The 18940-nt window shown below is 45.6% G+C and overlaps 1 protein-coding gene across 1 annotated transcript in view; it reads left to right on the top strand.

Annotated features, from left to right (window-relative positions):
* The window catches only part of SPAG16 (sperm associated antigen 16), a 932486-nt gene that overhangs the window by 30783 nt on the left and 882763 nt on the right, over nt 1–18940 (top strand). The window contains 2 exon segments of the mRNA XM_030210425.1: nt 17318–17451; nt 18383–18520. Coding sequence (XP_030066285.1) covers nt 17318–17451; nt 18383–18520 — 272 coding nt within the window.

Raw genomic sequence — 18940 nt, 5'->3', positions numbered from 1 at the left:
CCCCAAGTTCCATCTGCACCCTGTACAGAAATTGGAATTCATAGGAGCCCGGAGGCCAGAGCAGACAATTTAGTCTTGCTGGCATCCAAGGTTCAAGCCTCTAGGCAGGTCACAGCTCTCCTTTCTCTGGGTAAAAACAGTGTTTACACGTGGAAAAATCTTTATAAAGGTATCAGGCAAGTTCCCACCCGGACAGTTCACCCACCAGTTCCCCCAGGACAATACCCACGTAAGGGGGACAATTCCCACCAAGGACTCCCCCACCCCCCCAGTCATTTCCCACTCTTCCTAGCCTTTTTTTTAACCAATCATAGCTTCTTTCTTGTATCGAACTCCAAAGTCCTGGTAGTGCTTTTTTTTTTTTTAACGGTATCTGGAACAAGGAGGTTAGAGCAGCATACAGATGTACACACGCATTTAACAGAATAACGTTTCATAGATAGAGAAGTAATTTGTTATAAATCGTAGTCAGTGTGAAATTTTGAGGGGCTGAATTAAGTTGAAACTTAGTTTGGGAGTGTGTGGGGGGCAGGAACTGCAGTTTGTATTGTTAATATATGGCCTAGCTTTAAGGCTACCACTGGAATAGTGATGGCCAAAGCTATGCAGCCAAGAACAACTGGAAAAAATACTGACTAGGCCAAAGAACAAGCAAGTGAATTAATATTTGAGAATCTGCAAAAAGCAGGTCTGAACAATGAGTCCTGATACAAACTTGGTACAATTTTTAAATCAAATATAGCATCTGTAATGAAAGATCAGATGAATAAAATGGAGCTTATTAGTTTTGGTATACAATGATACAGAGGTAATACAGAGTTCATGAGAAAAGTATGAAAAGTATTGCAGCCGGAAGATGTGAAACTGTTATCTCAACGCTTCCCAAAACATGTTGATAATTAGCAGTAGCTGAGAACGGAAGGAGGTGGGCACATCCGACAGCAGATCGCGTGGGAAAGTATGATCTCAGAAAGTGAGAAAGATTAGGAGCAAGGTTTCTCACCATTCACTTCTATGGAGAGGATAGAGTATAAAAGATGGCAGATTTTGGCTTAGTTTGAGAGTCTTCTCCAAAGCTTCTGTCAGACGGCGAAGCCCTGTGCGGCTGAAACCAGAATCTGATGTCTGTATTTGTATCAACTTGAAGACCTGTGTTTGGGTAAGAAATAAAATGTATCTATCTATCTAAACCTATCTCTGTCTTTATTTTTATTGATTCTATCTTCTCTTTACCTTATATTTAGCCTACCAGGTAGATCATATACAAGTGACACTCAGTCTTTGCAGAAACTTAGACAGATGTTTAATAAGATTTATGTGGGAACATAAATGGCCCAGAGTATATCTAGATCCAGAAAACAAACAGAAAGCAGTAATTATGGGAATTAGTTTTCAATTACGGCTCCTAATGCCACCCCAGAATAGACCTTGTGATTGGGTGACAATGGAGGTCAGAGAAACTATACAGAATCTGTTATATGAAATAAGTACCTTTAGTCCCCCGTATGACAGAGTCAGAAAGAGGTCTATAAGAAGAGGTAATTAAAAACAGTATTTATCTGTTTATTTATTTGTTTATGACATTTAGATCCCAGATTAAACATGAATTAGGATGAAATCTAGTTTCGCGGGGATGTGGGGGGGCATTGCCCCCCCCCCACGAACTGCATGTCTAGAAGGGGAAAGGGATGTGTAAAAGATAATGTTGTAGAGGGGTGTGAGGGGGTACTGGCCCCCCAAATGATCTGGAAGAGAAAGGGGAGGGAGTGTCATGTCCCCTACCTCAATGCAAGCAGCGTCCTTGGGCTGCATGGGGTCCCGTCGACACATACACTTGACTGGCACAGCCATGAGCCATGTGTGTGTAGTTCTTCTCTGGCTGCAGGCTCCTTGATTGCTTTGCTTCCATGCACCTGGCTCTGCTCTCTCTCTGCCTGGCTTACCTTGCTTCTCTCCTATTGGTCTTCTGGTTCCTTCTTCCCCTGATCTTGTCCTATGGCTGTGCTCCATCTCCCTGCTGATCCCTGCAGATGTCAGACGCCAGCACTTTATCAGTTGAGCTCTTCCTGGACTCAATGCTTCGGCTTCTACTTTGGTAGGTGTTACTTGCTCAGTAGTGTGCTTCTTCTCTACTTTGTCCCTCGTTGCTGACTTTGCCTGTGCCTGGATTACTCTCTTGCCTGCCTACTGACTTTGCCTGTACCTGGATTACTCTCTTGACCTGCTGCCTGCCTACTGACTTTACCTGTGCCTCTTGCCTGTTGTTTGCCTTTTGACATTGCCTATACCTGGATCACTCCCCTGCCTGCTCTCCTGTTGACATTGCCTGTTCCTGGATTACTCCCTTGCCTGCTGCCTGCCTATTGACTTTGCCTGTACCTGGATCACTCTCTTGCCTACTGTCTGTCTGGCCGTTACGTTCACCACCCCGCTTCCTGCTCCGTCTCGTAAGTCCTGCAGGTCGCCCACACCTAGGGGCTCAACTTCTGTGGAACGGTGGTCAGCGCAGGTGAAACTTAGGGTTGTCCAGCCGCCAAGCGGAACCTGGTCTGAGTACTGGCTCAGCAGCGCTCTACTTGGTACAAGAACTCACAAGTCTGACAGGGAGGTTACTTGTCCTAGTGTGTTTTGTATTTTTGTGGGGTTATAGGTGGGAATTGTCCTCCCTGGTGTGGTGGAAATTGGTTCAGTGGGAATTGTCCTAGTTGGGAATTGTCCAGCTGGGAATTTGTGGATGGGAACTCTCCGATGGGAACTGTCCAGGTGGGAACTGACTCACAATATGATTATATTTGAAATTAAAAGACTATCAGGCTTATTTTCGAAAGAGAAGGACGACCATCTTTCAACACAAATCAGAAGATGGGTGTTCTTCTCCCAGGGTCGCCCAAATCGGCATAATCGAAAGCCAATTTTGGGCGTCCCCCAACTGCTTTCCGTCGCGGGGATGACCAAAGTTCCCGGGGGCATGTCGGAGGCGTAGCGAAGGCGGGACTTGCGCGTACCTAACACATGGGCGTCCTCGACCCATAATGGAAAAAAAAGGGCGTCCCTGATGAGCACTTGGACGACTTCACTTGGTCCTTTTTTTATTACGAGCAAGCCACGAAAAGGTGCCTGAACTGGCCTCCCCTTACTCCCCCAGTGGTCACTAACCCCCTCCCACCCTCAAAAAATAGTTTAAAAATATTTTGTGCCAGCCTCAAATGTCATACTCAGCTCCATCGCAGCAGTATGCAGGTTCCTGGAGCAGTTTTAGTGGGTGCAGTGCACTTCAGGCAGGCAGACCCAGGCCCATCCCCCCCCTCCTGTTACACTTATGGTGGTAAATATGAGCCCTCCAAAACCCACCAGAAACCCACTGTACCCACATGTAGGTGCTCCCCTTCACCTGTAAGGGCTATAGTAGTGGTGTACAGTTGTGGGTAGTGGGTTTTGGGGTATTGTTTTTTTTTTGGGGGGGGGCTCAGCACACAAGGTAAGGGAGCTATGTACCTGGGAGCAATTTCTGAAGTCCACTGCAGTGCCCCCTAGGGTGCCCGGTTGGTGTCTTGGCATGTCAGGGGGACCAGTGCACTACCAATGCTGGCTCCTCCCCTGACCAAAGGACTTGAATTTGGTCGTTTCTGAGATGGGCGTCCTTAGTTTCCATTATCACCGAAAATCAGAAACGACCAAGTCTAAGGACGAACATCACTAGGGATGACCTAAATGTCAAGATTTGTGCGTCCCCGACCGTATTATCAAAACGAAAGATGGACACCCATCTTGTTTCGATAATACGGGTTTCCCCGCCCCTTCACCGGGACGTCCTCAGGAAAGCTTGGGCGTCCCTTTCGATTATGCCTATCCACATGAAACAAGAGTGTTAAGTTTTAAAAGATATGCCCTTTGAAAGAATACTTATACCAGGCTATGAAAGGGGTCACCATTGACACTCCACTTGTTTATCTTCTCTGCCCCAATTCTTGCCTAATATAATTGATCAAACTAAATTTGAATGCACCATATGCTTAATCCATCAGTTTTTCAAACTGAATATATAAATCTACTGTGGAGATTCAGGTAAAGCCATCAGGTTGTAATAAGGAAGATTTAAAGGGGATATCATTTTAAGTTATATTGGTAAATGTTTGGTTTAATTTAGTGGTCTGATTCACTAAATATCCCCAGTTGCTTATCATTTTAACATTTCAGCATTAAGGCTCTATAAGGTCAGGGAAATGTATCTTACCAGCAAACCTTTTATTTATCTTACTGCTTTTATAATTTCAATAAAATGTTTTACTGCCTAATTTTATAAGCAGTAACTACGGGGTTTAGAGCTAATTCACTAGTGTTAAACTCTGCAAATTGGTACCATCAAGGATGACTTGTTAATTACCTAATTATAGATCTTATTAACTCTTTTTAGAGAGTTGAGTTTTTGTCTCAGAATGCAGTAGTCATGAGTTTAGATGAAACATCTCATGCTGGGTATATATTGCTAAAAGACATGGGTGTGATATATATGCTTTCTCTGAGGACAAGCAGGTCTTCATATTCTCTTAGCTGGGTTATGTCATCTGATGGAGCCAGGTGTGAACACTGACTATGAGCTTTCTAGCAGCGTCCTACTGCACATGCGCTGGTGCCTCAGTCTTTGTTCTCTCAGAGTGTGTATCTCTCTCTTTCCCAGTGCCTTCTGAGCTAGTATTTTTTATGCTTCTTTTTCTTATTTAATTTCCTTTATTTTTACTAGTTTTTACGGCTCTTAAAGTTTCCTTTAATATGTGCGCGCTGCTAGGCCCGTTTAAGCCGAAGCACTGACCTCAGTTTGACCACTTCCTCTTTTTCGGTTCAAAATTGAGGAATTTAATTTGGCTGTGATTCTTTTCACAATGTCCCAGAAGAACCCCCCAGTGGCTTCAAGAGGTCCACCCAGTGTAATCGGGTGATTTCTGTAACATACCCGCACTCTTGGTGCATCGGGTGCCTTGGGCCTGACCATGAGCCCAACTGTTTAAAAATGCATTTTGAGGATACAGAGAATGCAGCAGGTCCAACAGGAGAAACCTTTTGGCTTCTAAAGGTCGGAAAATCATAATTGGCACCGGAAGCATTGTCCTTGATGGCTGCCAAGACTTAACGTCCACAGGGAGTGCACCAACATCGAGAAGGTCTCCACCTTTCTCGACATTGGGCATTGAGAGCAGGCCCTGGGACTAGTCAGCATCTGACCCCCACACCGAGGGGTTCAATGTCGTCCTCTTTGGCACCAAAGGACCGCGATGCTGAGCATTGGAGAAAGCCGAAGAAGCAGAAGCATTGGTCCTCATCAATGCATGGTGTCAGGAGCACTAGGGCATCGGCTTCACAGGTACCCAAGAAGTGCCAGCACCAAGAGGAGTGCGCCCCCTCTTTGGAAGTGGTGCTGGTGCACAAGTCTCCAGGCAGCCAGGTCCTCGCTACCAGTTCAGCACGGATGCTGTCTCAGTCTGCCTCTCCCAGCAATCCCGCCTTTGCTGATGCCTTAGCTGATGAGCAGTTCCGAGCCATGCTGAGGGAGGAGCTGACGCAGATGTTGCAGCTGCAAATCACTCATGCATCGAGGGCACTTGTGCCAGCTGTGGATCAGCTCTAGATTCTTTCTGAGACTCAGCCCATACCTGTGCAGATATCCTCGATGCAAGTGCCTTGAAGGATGTTGGCGTAGACATAGCTCCACTGAGTCGAGGCAGGCTCAGACTCATTCAGCCAAGTCTGAGTATTTTGAAGAGTTTAAGTGGGGACCGTTCATTGGACTCCAAGGAGGACCCACACTGCTTCTTGGAGGAGGAGTTTTATGGGATACCCTCTAATCCCCACCTCAAGAAAGATGTAAATCTCCACCAGAGTGTCTCCCTTTCACTGGTTTTGTTAGGAAGATGGCTTCTGCCATCTCATTTAAATTAGAGACAGAGAAAGAGCCTATGGCAGAAATGTTAACTAGACTATGAGTCTCCTCCAAAGAAAGTGGTCACAGTACCATTGCACCCTATCCTTAAAGATGCACTAATGAAGAACTGGGAATCTCCTCTCTCAGTGCAGGTTGCACCTAAGAAGGTGGATACGCAGTATCCAGAAGGCTCCTGCACTCAAGAGGACCCAACTGCCTCACCACTCTCTGGTGGTCGAATCTGCCCTCAAATGAACTAGGAGTTTCGGAATTCATGCCTCAGTGCCCCCAGGTAGAGACACTGAATACTGGATTCTGGACTCGTTTGGGAGGAAAGCTTTTCAGGCCTCGATTGTTTATTGCTCGCATCCAGCCTACCAGCTCTACATGTGCATTTACTTGCAGTCTTTGGTCCACAGTCTTCCAGATTCTCTCCCACAGGAGCAGGACACAGAGCTTCGCCAGTTGGCCAGTAAGCAGCTGGAGTGTTGGAAGCATCTGGCCAGACTCTCCACCATGAGTGCGGGGATGCACAGACTCTCATGACTGCATGTCTTTGACCTGGAACCAGCGGTTCAGGAGAGGTTGGCAGGCACTCCTTCCCGAGGTGAAAACCTATTTGGAGATAAGGTAGTGGAGGTCGCAGACCTCATCAAGAAACACAGATACCATCCAAACTCTGAGTAGTAGGGTCGTTGCCTAGGCCCACTTGAAAACCTCCAGCTGCAGCCTTCTTTTCTAGGAGGTTTTCGACTGGGCCTAGGCAGCAACCCTACTTCTTTCAGAGGCATAGGGTTCCACCACCTTCTCGCTCTGTCCAGAACCCCCAGGCCCAGTGTGCTTGGCCTCGGCAGTCCCGCCCTCAGAAGCCCCAGCCAGTTCTCCAGTCGAAGCAAGGGACAAGCTTTTGACTGGCTCCAGGAAAGCATAGTCATGCTCAAAGTAACCATCCTGGGCAGCTTACTGGTAAGGGGGGGGGGGGAGGTTGAATTTTTACCAACATAGGTGGCCCCATGTAATCTCTGACTGGTGGATCCTTTAAATAGTACATCTTGGTTACGCTGTGCATTGACATCAAAGACCACCAAATTGCCCACCGAGAGCTTGGTACACCTACTCTTAGCACAAGCAAGTACTTCTATCTGAAGAAAGATATAGTAGAACTAGAAAAGGTACAGAGAAGTGTGACGAACATGATAAAGGGGATGGGACGACTTCCCTATGAGGAAAAGCTAAAATGGCTAGGGCTCTTCAGCTTGGAGAAAAGACGGCTGAGGGGGAGATATGATAGAGGTCTATAAAAGAAAGGGTAGATGTGAAGCGTCTGTTTACTCTTTCCCAAAATACTGGGACTAGGGGGCATTCAATGAAGCTACAAAGTAGTAAATTTAAAACAAATCGGAGAAAATATTTCTTCACTCAATGTGTAATTAAACTCTGGAATTTGTTGCCAGAGAATGTGGTAAAGGCAGTTAGCGGGGTTTAAAAAAGGTTTGGACGGCTTCCTAAAGGAAAAGTCCATAGACCATTAAAATGGACTTGGGGAAAATCACAAAAACGTCCAAATCAGTATTTTCAAAACCTATTTTTAGACATTTTTCTCTGAAGTCCCCCAGAAGTGCATCCAAATCTCAAGGGGGAGTGCCAGGGGCTTGTTCAGGGCGGAACTTTGGTGTTCCTAAGACTTAGACGTTTTTCAGCCATAATGGAAAAAAACCCAAAAATGTCCAGGACTAAAACTTAGATGTTTTGAGCTAGACCTGTTTGTATTATGAATAAGACACAAAAAGGTGCCCTAAATAACCAGATGACCACTGGAGGGAATCAGGAATGAACTCCCCTTATTCCCCCAGTAGTCAGTAAACCCCTTCCACCCCCTGGAAATGTGATGAAAAACATTACTTACCAACTTCTATGCCAGCCTCAGAAGTTATACTCAGTTCCATTAGAACAGCATGCAGGTTCCTGGAGTAGTCTAGTGTTGGGTGCAGTGCACTGCAGACAGATGGACCCAGGCTCCTACCTCCCCCTACTTGTTACACTTGTGGAGGAAACTGTGAGCCCTCCAAAACTCACCAGAAACCCACTGTACCCACATATAGGTGCTCCCTTCACTTGTAAGGGCTATGGTTGTTGTGTACAGTTGGGGGTAGTGGGTTTTGGGTGGGTTTTGTGGGCCTCAGCATACAAGATAAGGGAGCAGTGGTGAGATGTGTACGTGGGAGCATTTATTTGAAAGATACTTCAGTGCCCCCCTAGGGTGCCCCATTGCTCTCCTTGGATGTCTGTGTGGCCAACCTCCATGGACCTGAGACCATGGTTGTGATACATCTCAAGTGACTCAGGAGGACATAGCCATTCCTATTGTGATGCCCAAGTCTGTGTTGATAGCAGCCTGTGAGGAGCAGCTCATACAGAATTATGAGGAGTAGATGAAGCATTTCTTTGCCTGACATGATGTTCTGCTTAAACATAGTTAAAATCAAAAGCAGAGGCAATAAAGCTAATACTTAAACCTGTGCCTTCCCTGAAACATACACTTCATCACCGAAGCCTGAAGAGGGCTCTGAGTTTATAGTTTAATTTATTTGATAAACCACACTTAAATGTGAAAACAGCAAGGCGGGTTACAGTTTTAAAACTTAAAGAGTAGAAAGGAACTCTATTATATAATAGGACAGAGAGTCACAATCACATGGAGAGGAATAAGAAGTGTTGATGTCGGCTGCAATGGTGTCCTTTGGCAGTGCCTTAGGGGAGTAAGCTTAATCGGTGCACTGGGAATCTTCAGTGTCTTGATGCCATAGGAGATCTGACCATTCAGTCAGTAGAGTGAGACAGAAACTCAGACTTCACTGACTGACTTCTATGAGTCTGATTCAAAGTGCTCCTGGGATTCTTATTCTCAGAAGAGAGGATCACTGGTTCCCTTTCAGATTCCTTCCTGCCTTATGAGAAATGCAAATTTCCACCAAAGGAGCTCTCATTCATTGATTTGTATGGGAAATGGCTCAGGCTTTTCCATTTCAGTTAGAGGAAGAGCCCAGGGCAGAAATATCAGATATCCTCCAGTTCCTCGATTCTTTCCCTCCCCAAAGGAATCTATGACAGTGTGTGTTCACAGAATCCTAAAAGATGCACAGATGATAATGTGGGAAATCCCCCTCTCTGTATCTCCTATTAATAAGATGGTCAACTCTGCATGCAGAGTGCAGAAGCTCTTTCTCTTTTTCTACAATTCTTGTTTCAGAGCTAGTAATTGAGAGTCAAACCATTTCTCAGATATAGTAACTTGGAGGGGCATATTCGAACGGCGCCATCTATGTGGCCGGCGCCGTAAAGGGGCGGATCCAACCGTATTATCGAAAAAGATGGCTGGCCATCTTTTCCTTCGATAATACGGTTGGCGCCGGCTAAAGCTCAACATTTAGGTCAAATGTTGAGATCGCTGGGTTTAGAGATGGCCGGGTTCGGTTTTTGGCCATTATTGAAACTGGGCCCGACCATCTCAAACCCGGCGAAATGCAAGCCTTTTGGTCGTGGGAGAAGCCAGCATTTGTAGTGCACTGGCCCCCCTGACATGCCAGGACACCAACCGGGCATCCTAGGGGGCACACAGTGGACTTCAAAAATTGCTTCCAGGTGCATACCTCCCTTTCCTTGTGTGCTGAGCCCCCCAAACTCCCCTCCCCACAACTCTACACCACCACCATAGCCCTAAGGGGTAAAGGGGGGCACCTACGTGTGGGTACAGTGGGTTTTGGGGGGTGTTTGGAGGGCTCAACATATACCACCACAAGTGTAACAGGGGGTTGGATGGGCCTGGGTCCACCTGCCTGAAGTGCACTGCACCCACTAAAAGTGCTCCAGCGACCTGCATACTGCTGTCAGGAAGTTGGGTATGACATTTCAGGCTGGCATAGAGGCTGGCAACACATTTTTTTGTAAATTTTTTGAGGGTGGGAGGGGGTTGATAACCACTGGGGAGAGTAAGGGGAGGTCATCCCCGATTCCCTCCGGTGGTCATCTGGTCAATTGGGACACTTTTTTGCCACTTGGTCCTAAAAATAAATGGACCAAGTGCAGCCGGCAAAATGCTCGTTCGAGTAGTCCATCTTTTCTCCATTATCGGGCGAAGCCGGCTATCTCGTAGCCTCGCCCCTGCCCCGCCTTCTGTACCCTGCCTTGAAGTTTCACCAGCTCCGCGACGGAAAGCAGTTGGCGCCGGCCAAAATTTGCTTTCGATTATACCAATTTGGCCGGGTTTAGGAGATTGCTGGCCATCTCCCGATTTATGTCGGAAGATGGCCGGCGATCTCGTTCGAAAATAAGCTGGATAGTAACATAGTAGATGACGGCAGAAAAAGACCTGCACAGTCCATCCAGTCTGCCCAACAAGATAAACTCATATGTGCTACTTTTTGTGTATACCTTACCTTGATTTGTATCTGCCATTTTCAGGGCACAACCGTAGAAATCTGCCCAGCACTAGCCCCGCCTCCAAACCACCAGCCCCGCCTCCCACCACCGGCTCTGTCACCCAATCTCGGCTAAGCTTCTAAGGATCCATTCCTTCTGAACAGGATTCCTTTGTGTTTATCCCATGCATGTTTGAATTCCGTTACCGTTTTCATCTCCACCACCTCCCGCGGGAAGGCATTCCAAGTATCCACCACTCTCCGTGAAAAAATACTTTCTGACATTTTTCTTGAGTTTGCCCCCCTTCAATCTCAATTCATGCCCTCTAGTTCTAACGCCTTCCCATTTCCGGAAAAGGTTAGTTTGCGGATTAATACCTTTCAAATATTTGAACGTCTGTATCATATCACCCCTTTTTCTCCTTTCCTCCAGGGTATACATGTTCAGGTCAGCAAGTCTCTCCTCATACGTCTTGTAATGCAAATCCCATACCATTCTTTGCTTTTCTTTGCACCACTTCAATTCTTTTTACATCCTTAGCAAGATACAGCCTCCAAAACTGAACACAATACTCCAGGTGGGGCCTCACCTATACAGGGGCATTAAAACCTCTCTTTTCTTCTGCTGTGGCGTAGCCAGACAGCCAATTTTGGATGGGCCTGAGCCCAAAGTGGGTGGGCACAATATTTTCTCTGCCCTGCCCTACTGCAAAATATAAATACACTAGTAAAAAAGGCTCGTTTCCAAAACAAATGAAACGGGTGCTAGCATGTGGTTTTTTTTTTGTTTGTTTTCTTTTTCTGTTTGATATTAAGGGATATATTTTTTTTTAAAAAGGAAAAGAGGTTTTTTTTTTTAAAGTTGTAAAGTCTGTATGAGTGTTTGTGGTTTTGAGGGGGGGTTGTGGGGGTCTATGGGTGTATGCTATTTTTTTTGGGGGGGAGGGGTGTTTGTGGGGTAGGGTAGCTTTGTTCTGTATGAGTGTTTGTGGTTTTGAGGGGGGTTGTGGGTGTCTTTGGGTGTGTGTGCCATTTTGTGGGGGGGTGTTTGTAGGGGGGTGTTTGTGGGGTAGGGTTGTTCTGTTTGAGTGTTTGTGTTTTTTTTGGGGGGGGGATTATGGGATTCTGTGGGTGTTTGTAAGAGAGAGATGTAGGTTTTTACTGTTTCAGTTTTTGTATTAAGGGGGTTAGGGGAGGGAGTGTGTGTGTATGAGTGTGAAAGCAAGATGTTGTCTGTCCATGGCAGTGTGTGGCATTTTGGGTGGTGGGCAGTTTGGTTGTATGTATGTGTGTTAGTGAGTGATGCTGATTGTCCATATTAGATGTGGGTTTTTTTTGTGGCTGGTAGGGGGTGATTCTCTGCGTGTGAGTGTGATACAGTAATCTTAATTCAGCAGGGCACCCTGATGTGGTATTTGTAGGCACTTGTATTTTTGTTGAAACCAGAGGGATCCGTTGCAGGCAGGCAGTAGGATTAGATATGGGGTTTTTTTCGAGTGTGGAATGTGGGTGGTGTTCTGTAGGGGGGGACGGGGCTGAGGGCGCATGTGTCTGGAGGTCTCCTTGTAGGCACACTCAGGTGGGCTATTATCCGTTTTTTTTAGGGGGGGGGGTTGGGCGCCGGAGGTTTCCGTTTGGGTGTTTTTTTTTGGGGGGGGGGGGGGGGTGGTTTGGTTTTAGTGTGGAATGTGGGTGGTGTTCTGTAGGGGGGGCGGGGCTGAGGGCGCATGTGTTTGGAAGTCTCTGTTGTAGGCACTGAACGCCGGCTTGGAGACTCACCGCATGAACAGCTTGCAGAGTAAGGTCCGCGATGTAGTGGTTGTTTAGTGGCGTTCTTCGTCCGAGCTTTCCTCGTGGTTGGTCCCCTTGCTGGTAGCTACCCCCTCCTCAGGAAGGGGCGGGACTCGTGTGTGTTTGTTTTTTTTTTCCTGAACGCCGCTGCATTTTCTTCGCTGTCCCACTCCTGCTCCTCTGTAGCACCGGTCCCATTCAAAGGCTTGGTGGTTTCTAAGTCCATGTGAGTGTTTGTGAGGTGGAACCGTACTTTGTGTGCATCACCTGAGGCACAGCCAATCAGCAGCACATGGGCGGGGCAAACACTGGTGTTCAAAAAGTGGTCTCTGCCGCCTCACTTTAGAACGTTGGGAAACTGAGGCTTCATTAGAATGTTGGAGGTGTGTTTTATATAGAGAGATTAGCTAATAAGGATCCTCAAGCGCTGTCAGCTGAAGACTTTCTCTGAAGCTGGCCAGAACTCCCTTTTACCAAACTTGGCAGGCAGCAGCAACATCAGTAAGCCACTGATGCCAGCACCCTATGCGTGCTTAGCTGTCGGTGACTCAAGCATGCTGTCACCGACTGCAGAGCTTGGTAGAAGGAAGTTCTGGCCGTCTTTGGAGGAAGTCCTCAGCTGGGGAGGCTTGGGATCCCTACCAGCTATACAGCAAGGGTCAGAACTGGTGTTAGACACCCCCTCCCTGATCCCCTCTCCTCCCTGCCTGCCCTCCGATTTCCCAACCTGCCATTACTGTCACACCAACAGACCCTCACCAAATACAGAACAAGGGATCACGTATCAGAAATAAAAATATTTAGACAAAAATTGAACTCAGAACCCCAAAAAGTTAAACTTAGCATGTACTTCAACGCTGGAGAAATAAAAACAGAAATGCATTTCCTTTTTCCTGAACACGATACAAACACATTTGCTATGTAGATTTCCCAAAGCCAACATATTCCATTTAAAACATTCAAAATACATTGCTTTTTTCTACCTTTGTGGTCTGGACATTGTATTTTTCCATCATGTTGGTTGCAGTTTCTTTTCTGCTTTCCTGTCTGTCGTCTTCTAATTCTCTTTCGAGCGGCTGCTGTCCATTTGTCTTCTTTTACCTTCACTACACCTGCTTCTGACATATTGACTTCTTATTTTTAGCTCTTTCCTCTCTTTTTTTCTTCTTTCTGCCTTGCTGTCAACTCAAATTTCACCCTCTCACTGTTCTCCTCCTTTTTAGTTACAACTACCTTTCAGATTTTCATCTTTTTCTCTCACCCACTAGCTTTTCCATTTCCCCATCTCACTCCTTCCTCAGCCCTCCATTCCCTTTCATTACCATATTTCTATCCTCTGTAATCACTATCTTTTTATTTATTTCCTTGCCACCCTCTTCCTCTCCCTCCTGGTTCCGCCATCTTCCTTTCCTCCACCCTTCTAGCCCAGCATCTGCTCCCTCTTTCTCCCCACCCCACTCTTGCAGCCTTACATCTCTCTGCCCCTTCTCTCTTCCCTCCTGCCCTCTCCCTCATGTTCCACCGTTTCTCCCTCTCTCTTCCCTCACTCCCACTGTCCGGCACCTCTCTATCACCCTTCTGCTCCTGAATCCAACATCTCTTCCTTTCTCCCCTCTCCAGCTCCTGTGTTTCTCTCTCCCTCTCATTCACCGCCAGGTCCAATATATCTCCCTCTCTCCCACTTTCTACCATTTCTCCCTCTCTTGTGCCATGGGTCCAACACTTCTCTTCCCCCTCCCCCCATGCAGCATTTTCTCTCTTCCTCCCTTCCACTGCCATGCCCAACATTTCTGCCTCTCCCCCTCCCTTGTGCCCCATCCAACATCTCTTCCTGCCCTCCACCATCATGTCCAATTTTTCACCATCTATCTTCTCCTCCTCACCACCCCCTGTCCAAGTCCAACATTTACCATTTCTCCTTCCCCACTACCCCCCTATGTCCAACATTTCTCCCTCTCTTGTCCCTTCCCCTCCCAATGCAAGATTTTTTCCTTTCTTACCCCTCTCTACCCTATGTTGCACAATTCTCTCTCTCTCTTGCCCCTCTCCACCTCATGCCCCCCTTCCAGCATCTATCTTAAGAAGACCTTCCCCCAACTCTCCATCTCTTCAATGGGGCACAGCACCACCCTTAGCAGGCTGAGGTCCGATCCTGCTTCTGCCTTCCTCTCTCCCACAGCGCTTCTCAAACACTGCCTACCTACCGCCGCCATGATCTAGTATCTTCCTCCCGTCTCAGCACTGCAGCAGCGGAGCAGCGGTAGCGATTCATGCTGCCTCCTGCTTTGTTCTAACCCGGAAGCGTCTCCTCTGCAGCGCGCCTGCGTCCTGCCCCAGCAGAAACAGGAAGTTGTAATCATGGGGGCGGGACGCGGCAGAGGAGACGCTTCCAGGTTAGAACAAAGCAGGAGGCAGCATGAATCGCTACCGCTGCTCCGCTGCTGCAGTGCTGAGACGGGAGGAAGATACTAGATCGTGGCGGCGGTAGGTAGGCAGCGTTTGAGAAGCGCTGTGGGAGAGAGGGAGGCAGAAGCAGGATCGGACCTCAGCCTGCTCCCTCCGCTGCCGAAATTGAAGCTCTCCGCTGCTGGGTGGGCCTGAACCCCAACTGGGTGGGCCTAGGCCCACCCAAGCCCACCCGTGGCTACGCCCCTGGGTCACACCTCTCTTTATGCAGCCTAGCAACCTTCTAGGTATGGCCACTGCCTTGTCACACTGTTTCGTCTCCTTCAGATCCTCAGATACTATCACCCCAAGATCCCTCTCCCAGTCCGTACATATCAGACTCTCACCGCCTCACACATACATCTCCTGTGGATTTCTACTCGCTAAGTGCATTACTTTGCATTTCTTCGCATTGAATTTTAATTGCCAAACCTTAGACCATTCTTCTAGCTTCTGCAGATACTTTTTCATGTTTTCCTTGCCATCTTGACCTTGGTCTTAACCAGTGCTACATCCCAATTCTGACTTAGGTGAGTTTTTGAAAATGCCTCTCTGTGTCTCACAGGTCTTGCTAGCTGTCAGGAGGAGTTCCTATATGAGGGTGTATGGTTTTAAATGGAAGAGGTTTGCCATCCATTGTGATGACAAGGCCATAGATGTCTTCACTAACCCTACAGAAAAACTGCTTGAATAGCTTCTAGATTTATCAGAAGCAGGTCTAAAGACCAACACTGTAAGGGTGCATCTTAGTGCGACTTGAGCTTAGTATTATCATATAAAATGTAAATCCATTTAGTTGTTTGCTTTATGTGGGGCTTGCTACTTAGGACACCTTTCATCAAGTCTCCTGCATAGTTATGGGACCTTTTCAAGCCACTAGATACCTGTCACTTGAAGTACCTGACCTAGAAGATCTTATTTTTGGTGGCAGTTACTTCAGCACGCAGTCCTGTTGATTTTTGGTTTGTCTAGATATGATTTCTCCTGGACGACCAAATTTCAGGATTTGGATGTCCCTGACCGTATTATCAAAATGAAAGATGGACTATCCATCTTGTTTTGAAAATACGGGTTTCCCCGCCCCTGGATTGGGATGTTTTGCGAGGATGTCCAAATCGAAATGAGGAAGTCCATTTCGAAAATGCCCCGCTGAGTGAACTCCAGGCCCTAGTAAATGCTCTGCTTTAAACTATGGTTTTAATAATAGAGTTGTTTTGTGCACCCATCCAAAGTTCCTTCCTAAAGTCATAGAAGCTAGCTATGTCTATGTGGGTGCTTGAGCACCCCCAATATTGAGCAAGCTCTTTGACTGTGTCCAAGTAGAGATTTTTTCTATTGCGTTTAGCACCACAATCATTTTGAAAATTTGACTCCTATGCCTAAAGCTGTGTTGTAATTCCACCCTAACCAGTCAGTAGTCCTTCCAACCTTTTTTCCTAAACTGCATGCCCATAAAGGTGAAGCTGCATTGCACACTTTGGACTGCAAAAGAGTCTTGGCGATTTTTCTGGAACAGACTAAGCTCCTAGAAATTCCACCCAGCTCTTTATTTATTTTGATCCAAACAGGATGGGGGCTGACACTGGCAGCTGCACACAGTTGGCTAGCAGACTCCATTTCCTTCACTTGTGTCCAGAATGAGTTGAATCTGGAGGGTCATGTTACAGCTCATAATGGCACAGCTATGGCTGCATAAGCAGCCCAGTTGAGATCAGCCTCCAAAGAAGAGATTTGCAGAGCAATGATATATGACATCTGTCCATATATTCACATCCTGCTACTGCTTAGAGCAGGACTCCTGGTGTGACAGTAGATTTCACACCAACACAGAGAAGAGGAATCTCCACAGACTATACAGGAACCCAAAAAGAGTGGAGGTGACCGTAATGAGAATCCTTTATTGACTGAGCTGACACTCTCACCTCTTCCTGAAACTCCTTCAAATTTGCCTCTGAGATCACCACAGCGATACATATCAGACATCCAAGACAAGTCTGGAGCCTTTCCCTCTGCTGTGTCCTGCCCCCCCCCCCCCCCCCAAGACTGTAAAGTATTTTATAGTAATTTCCCTATTTTCATACACCACATGCAGGCCAACTTTTTTTAAAAATATTTCTTGTTGGGGGAGGGGGGAAATGAATGGCGAGTGGGTATTCCTGTGTTCTCTGGCCAGCACATTATGATTAGTGTGCACTAACTGGATAATGCAGTGTTAAACCGGGAGCACTTAGTGCCCCATAAATAGGAGGCAGTAAGTTCTCTCATGTTAATTTTTTGTGGGTTTCACATGCTAATGTGAACATTAGCCAATGACCTGCAAATATAAACAAGAAAGCCCTAAAAAGTGGTGCATTAAATCTGGGTTTAGCGTGTGGGAAAGTCCTGCATTAAAACACGCTAAATCCAAATTTTACCGCACTTTTGTAAAAGGGTCCAATGAGACTTGCCACTCTGTCATTGAAAAGTAACTAATGTTTTGACATTAATTGATTGTATATTGTTTCTGTATTTTATTTTTTAAAAAGTACATTTTAAAATAAAAATTAGCTGGATCAGTTCTCAGACTTTTGGCCTCAGTTATTAGCTGAGGAAACCCCCTTCTTGGTCTTTTGACAGGCATTGAGAACTTTTCTAGTTAACCCTTAGGCTATCTAACCCTGTTGAACTATGTTATGACCAAGTTAATGACTGGCTTATAAGGTGTTTGAGGCTCATTCAAATCTTCTTTTTTTTTTTAACATTCAAGTTGCAATCTCAAAGAGCAGTATTGACTTCAAAACAGCCTATACCACATAAACCTGAAGTAATAGATGACTTTCTGCGCAATTTTCTTATTAAAATGGGAATGACGCAAACCCTTGAGTGCTTCCAAACAGAATGGTAAATTTTTCTGAATATAAAATGTTATTATGTATGTTTGCACTTTCTGGAAGTTGGTTTATTTGTTTCAGGATAAATGGTAATGGTTTATGTTTTTGAAAGCAAATATAAACTTTTGTGTCTCTCTTTTAGTGGCCATTTGAATTTGGTCAGTTATTTTTTCTGAAGAATATCACATGATAATGCACTTGAGACATCTGTGTAAACAATTGTTATGAGGTCTAGTTTATTTTTTGCTCACATTTATTTGTATTTGCTATAGCTGATAAGTTATGAAACTTTCCAGAGAGCACTTGTATCAATTCAGATTATGTAAAATTTAAAGGAAATGTGTAAAATTTGTTTTAGCAGTTTAACGGTATCATCCAATTGACTTGTCTCCTAAAAGCTGCAATAAAAGGCACTATTCCTTATCATCCTGCTAGAAGAATCCAGATGAATGGGTTATTCTCCCCAGGCAGAAGATGGAGGCTGAGAACATTGACAGTGATTTCAACACCTGTATAAGGAGTGGTGCAGCCTTGGAACTCACCAATATTTCTTTGCCTCCAGCAGATGGACTGTTGCAGCAGGATGAGATGTTTTCTATGGGTCTGACTTCCAGGAGCACAGTCTATGGTTTTTAGCCCCATGATCAAGTCTTTTGGCCACAAGAATTCTCTGGGATCGAGCTATATATCTTTCCTTCTATTTGTTTTAAAAGTATTTCCATGTAACTTTCTTGAGTGTCCCCTAGTCTTTGTACTTTTGGAACGAGTGAAAAATCGATTTACTTCTACTCCACTCAGGATTTTGTAGACCTCAATCATATTTCCAATCTAGTTTATTAAGAGTTGGGTTGGAGGGAAGTACAAGTTACTGTATTAGCAATAGCTACATATAGTGCACCAATTAAAATATTTGTGTTAATTTGCTATTTGTATCATTGTAGGTATGAAATGGTACAGAAGGGCTTATTTCCCTCTGAAGAAGTTGAATTTGTTCCTGATGTTTACACTCACAATCAGTTTATGGATGTTGAGATCAAAAGCTTAAAGAAAGAACTAGAGCAATATAAAGAAGTTGCTAGGTATGTTCTCTTTGTTTTAGTACGTTATCCCATTTTTGAAAGAAGCGATCAAGAAGCTAATGTTTTCTCATTTTGTTGGCTTTATACTTAGTTATCAATCAAGTAAACATAATTATATTTTATGACTGGTTAGCTAGCTTTAAGTGAACTTGTATCTAAAACTCATTAATGTATGTTTATATAAGAATATAAGAAGTGTCAAGCTGGGGCAGAGCAAGGGCTTTGATTGTACCACAGTATAACAGTGGTCCACTGAGCTCAACATCCTGTCTGTGACAGAGTCCAGTTCAGGCCCCTTCGAACTACCTGTCAGATAACAAATAGGAAATCCTATTTTATGTTGCTCAGTTCCAGAAGCTGAAAGTGGAAACACCTAATAATACCTGGCTAAGTTATAGGTACTGGCTCAGTCTTATAGAA

The sequence above is a fragment of the Microcaecilia unicolor genome, chromosome 7 (genome assembly GCF_901765095.1).
Source record: "Microcaecilia unicolor chromosome 7, aMicUni1.1, whole genome shotgun sequence".
NCBI lineage: Eukaryota > Metazoa > Chordata > Amphibia > Gymnophiona > Siphonopidae > Microcaecilia > Microcaecilia unicolor.
The sequence above is the reverse complement of the archived record's forward strand: the minus strand, read 5'-3'. Positions and strand labels throughout refer to the sequence as shown.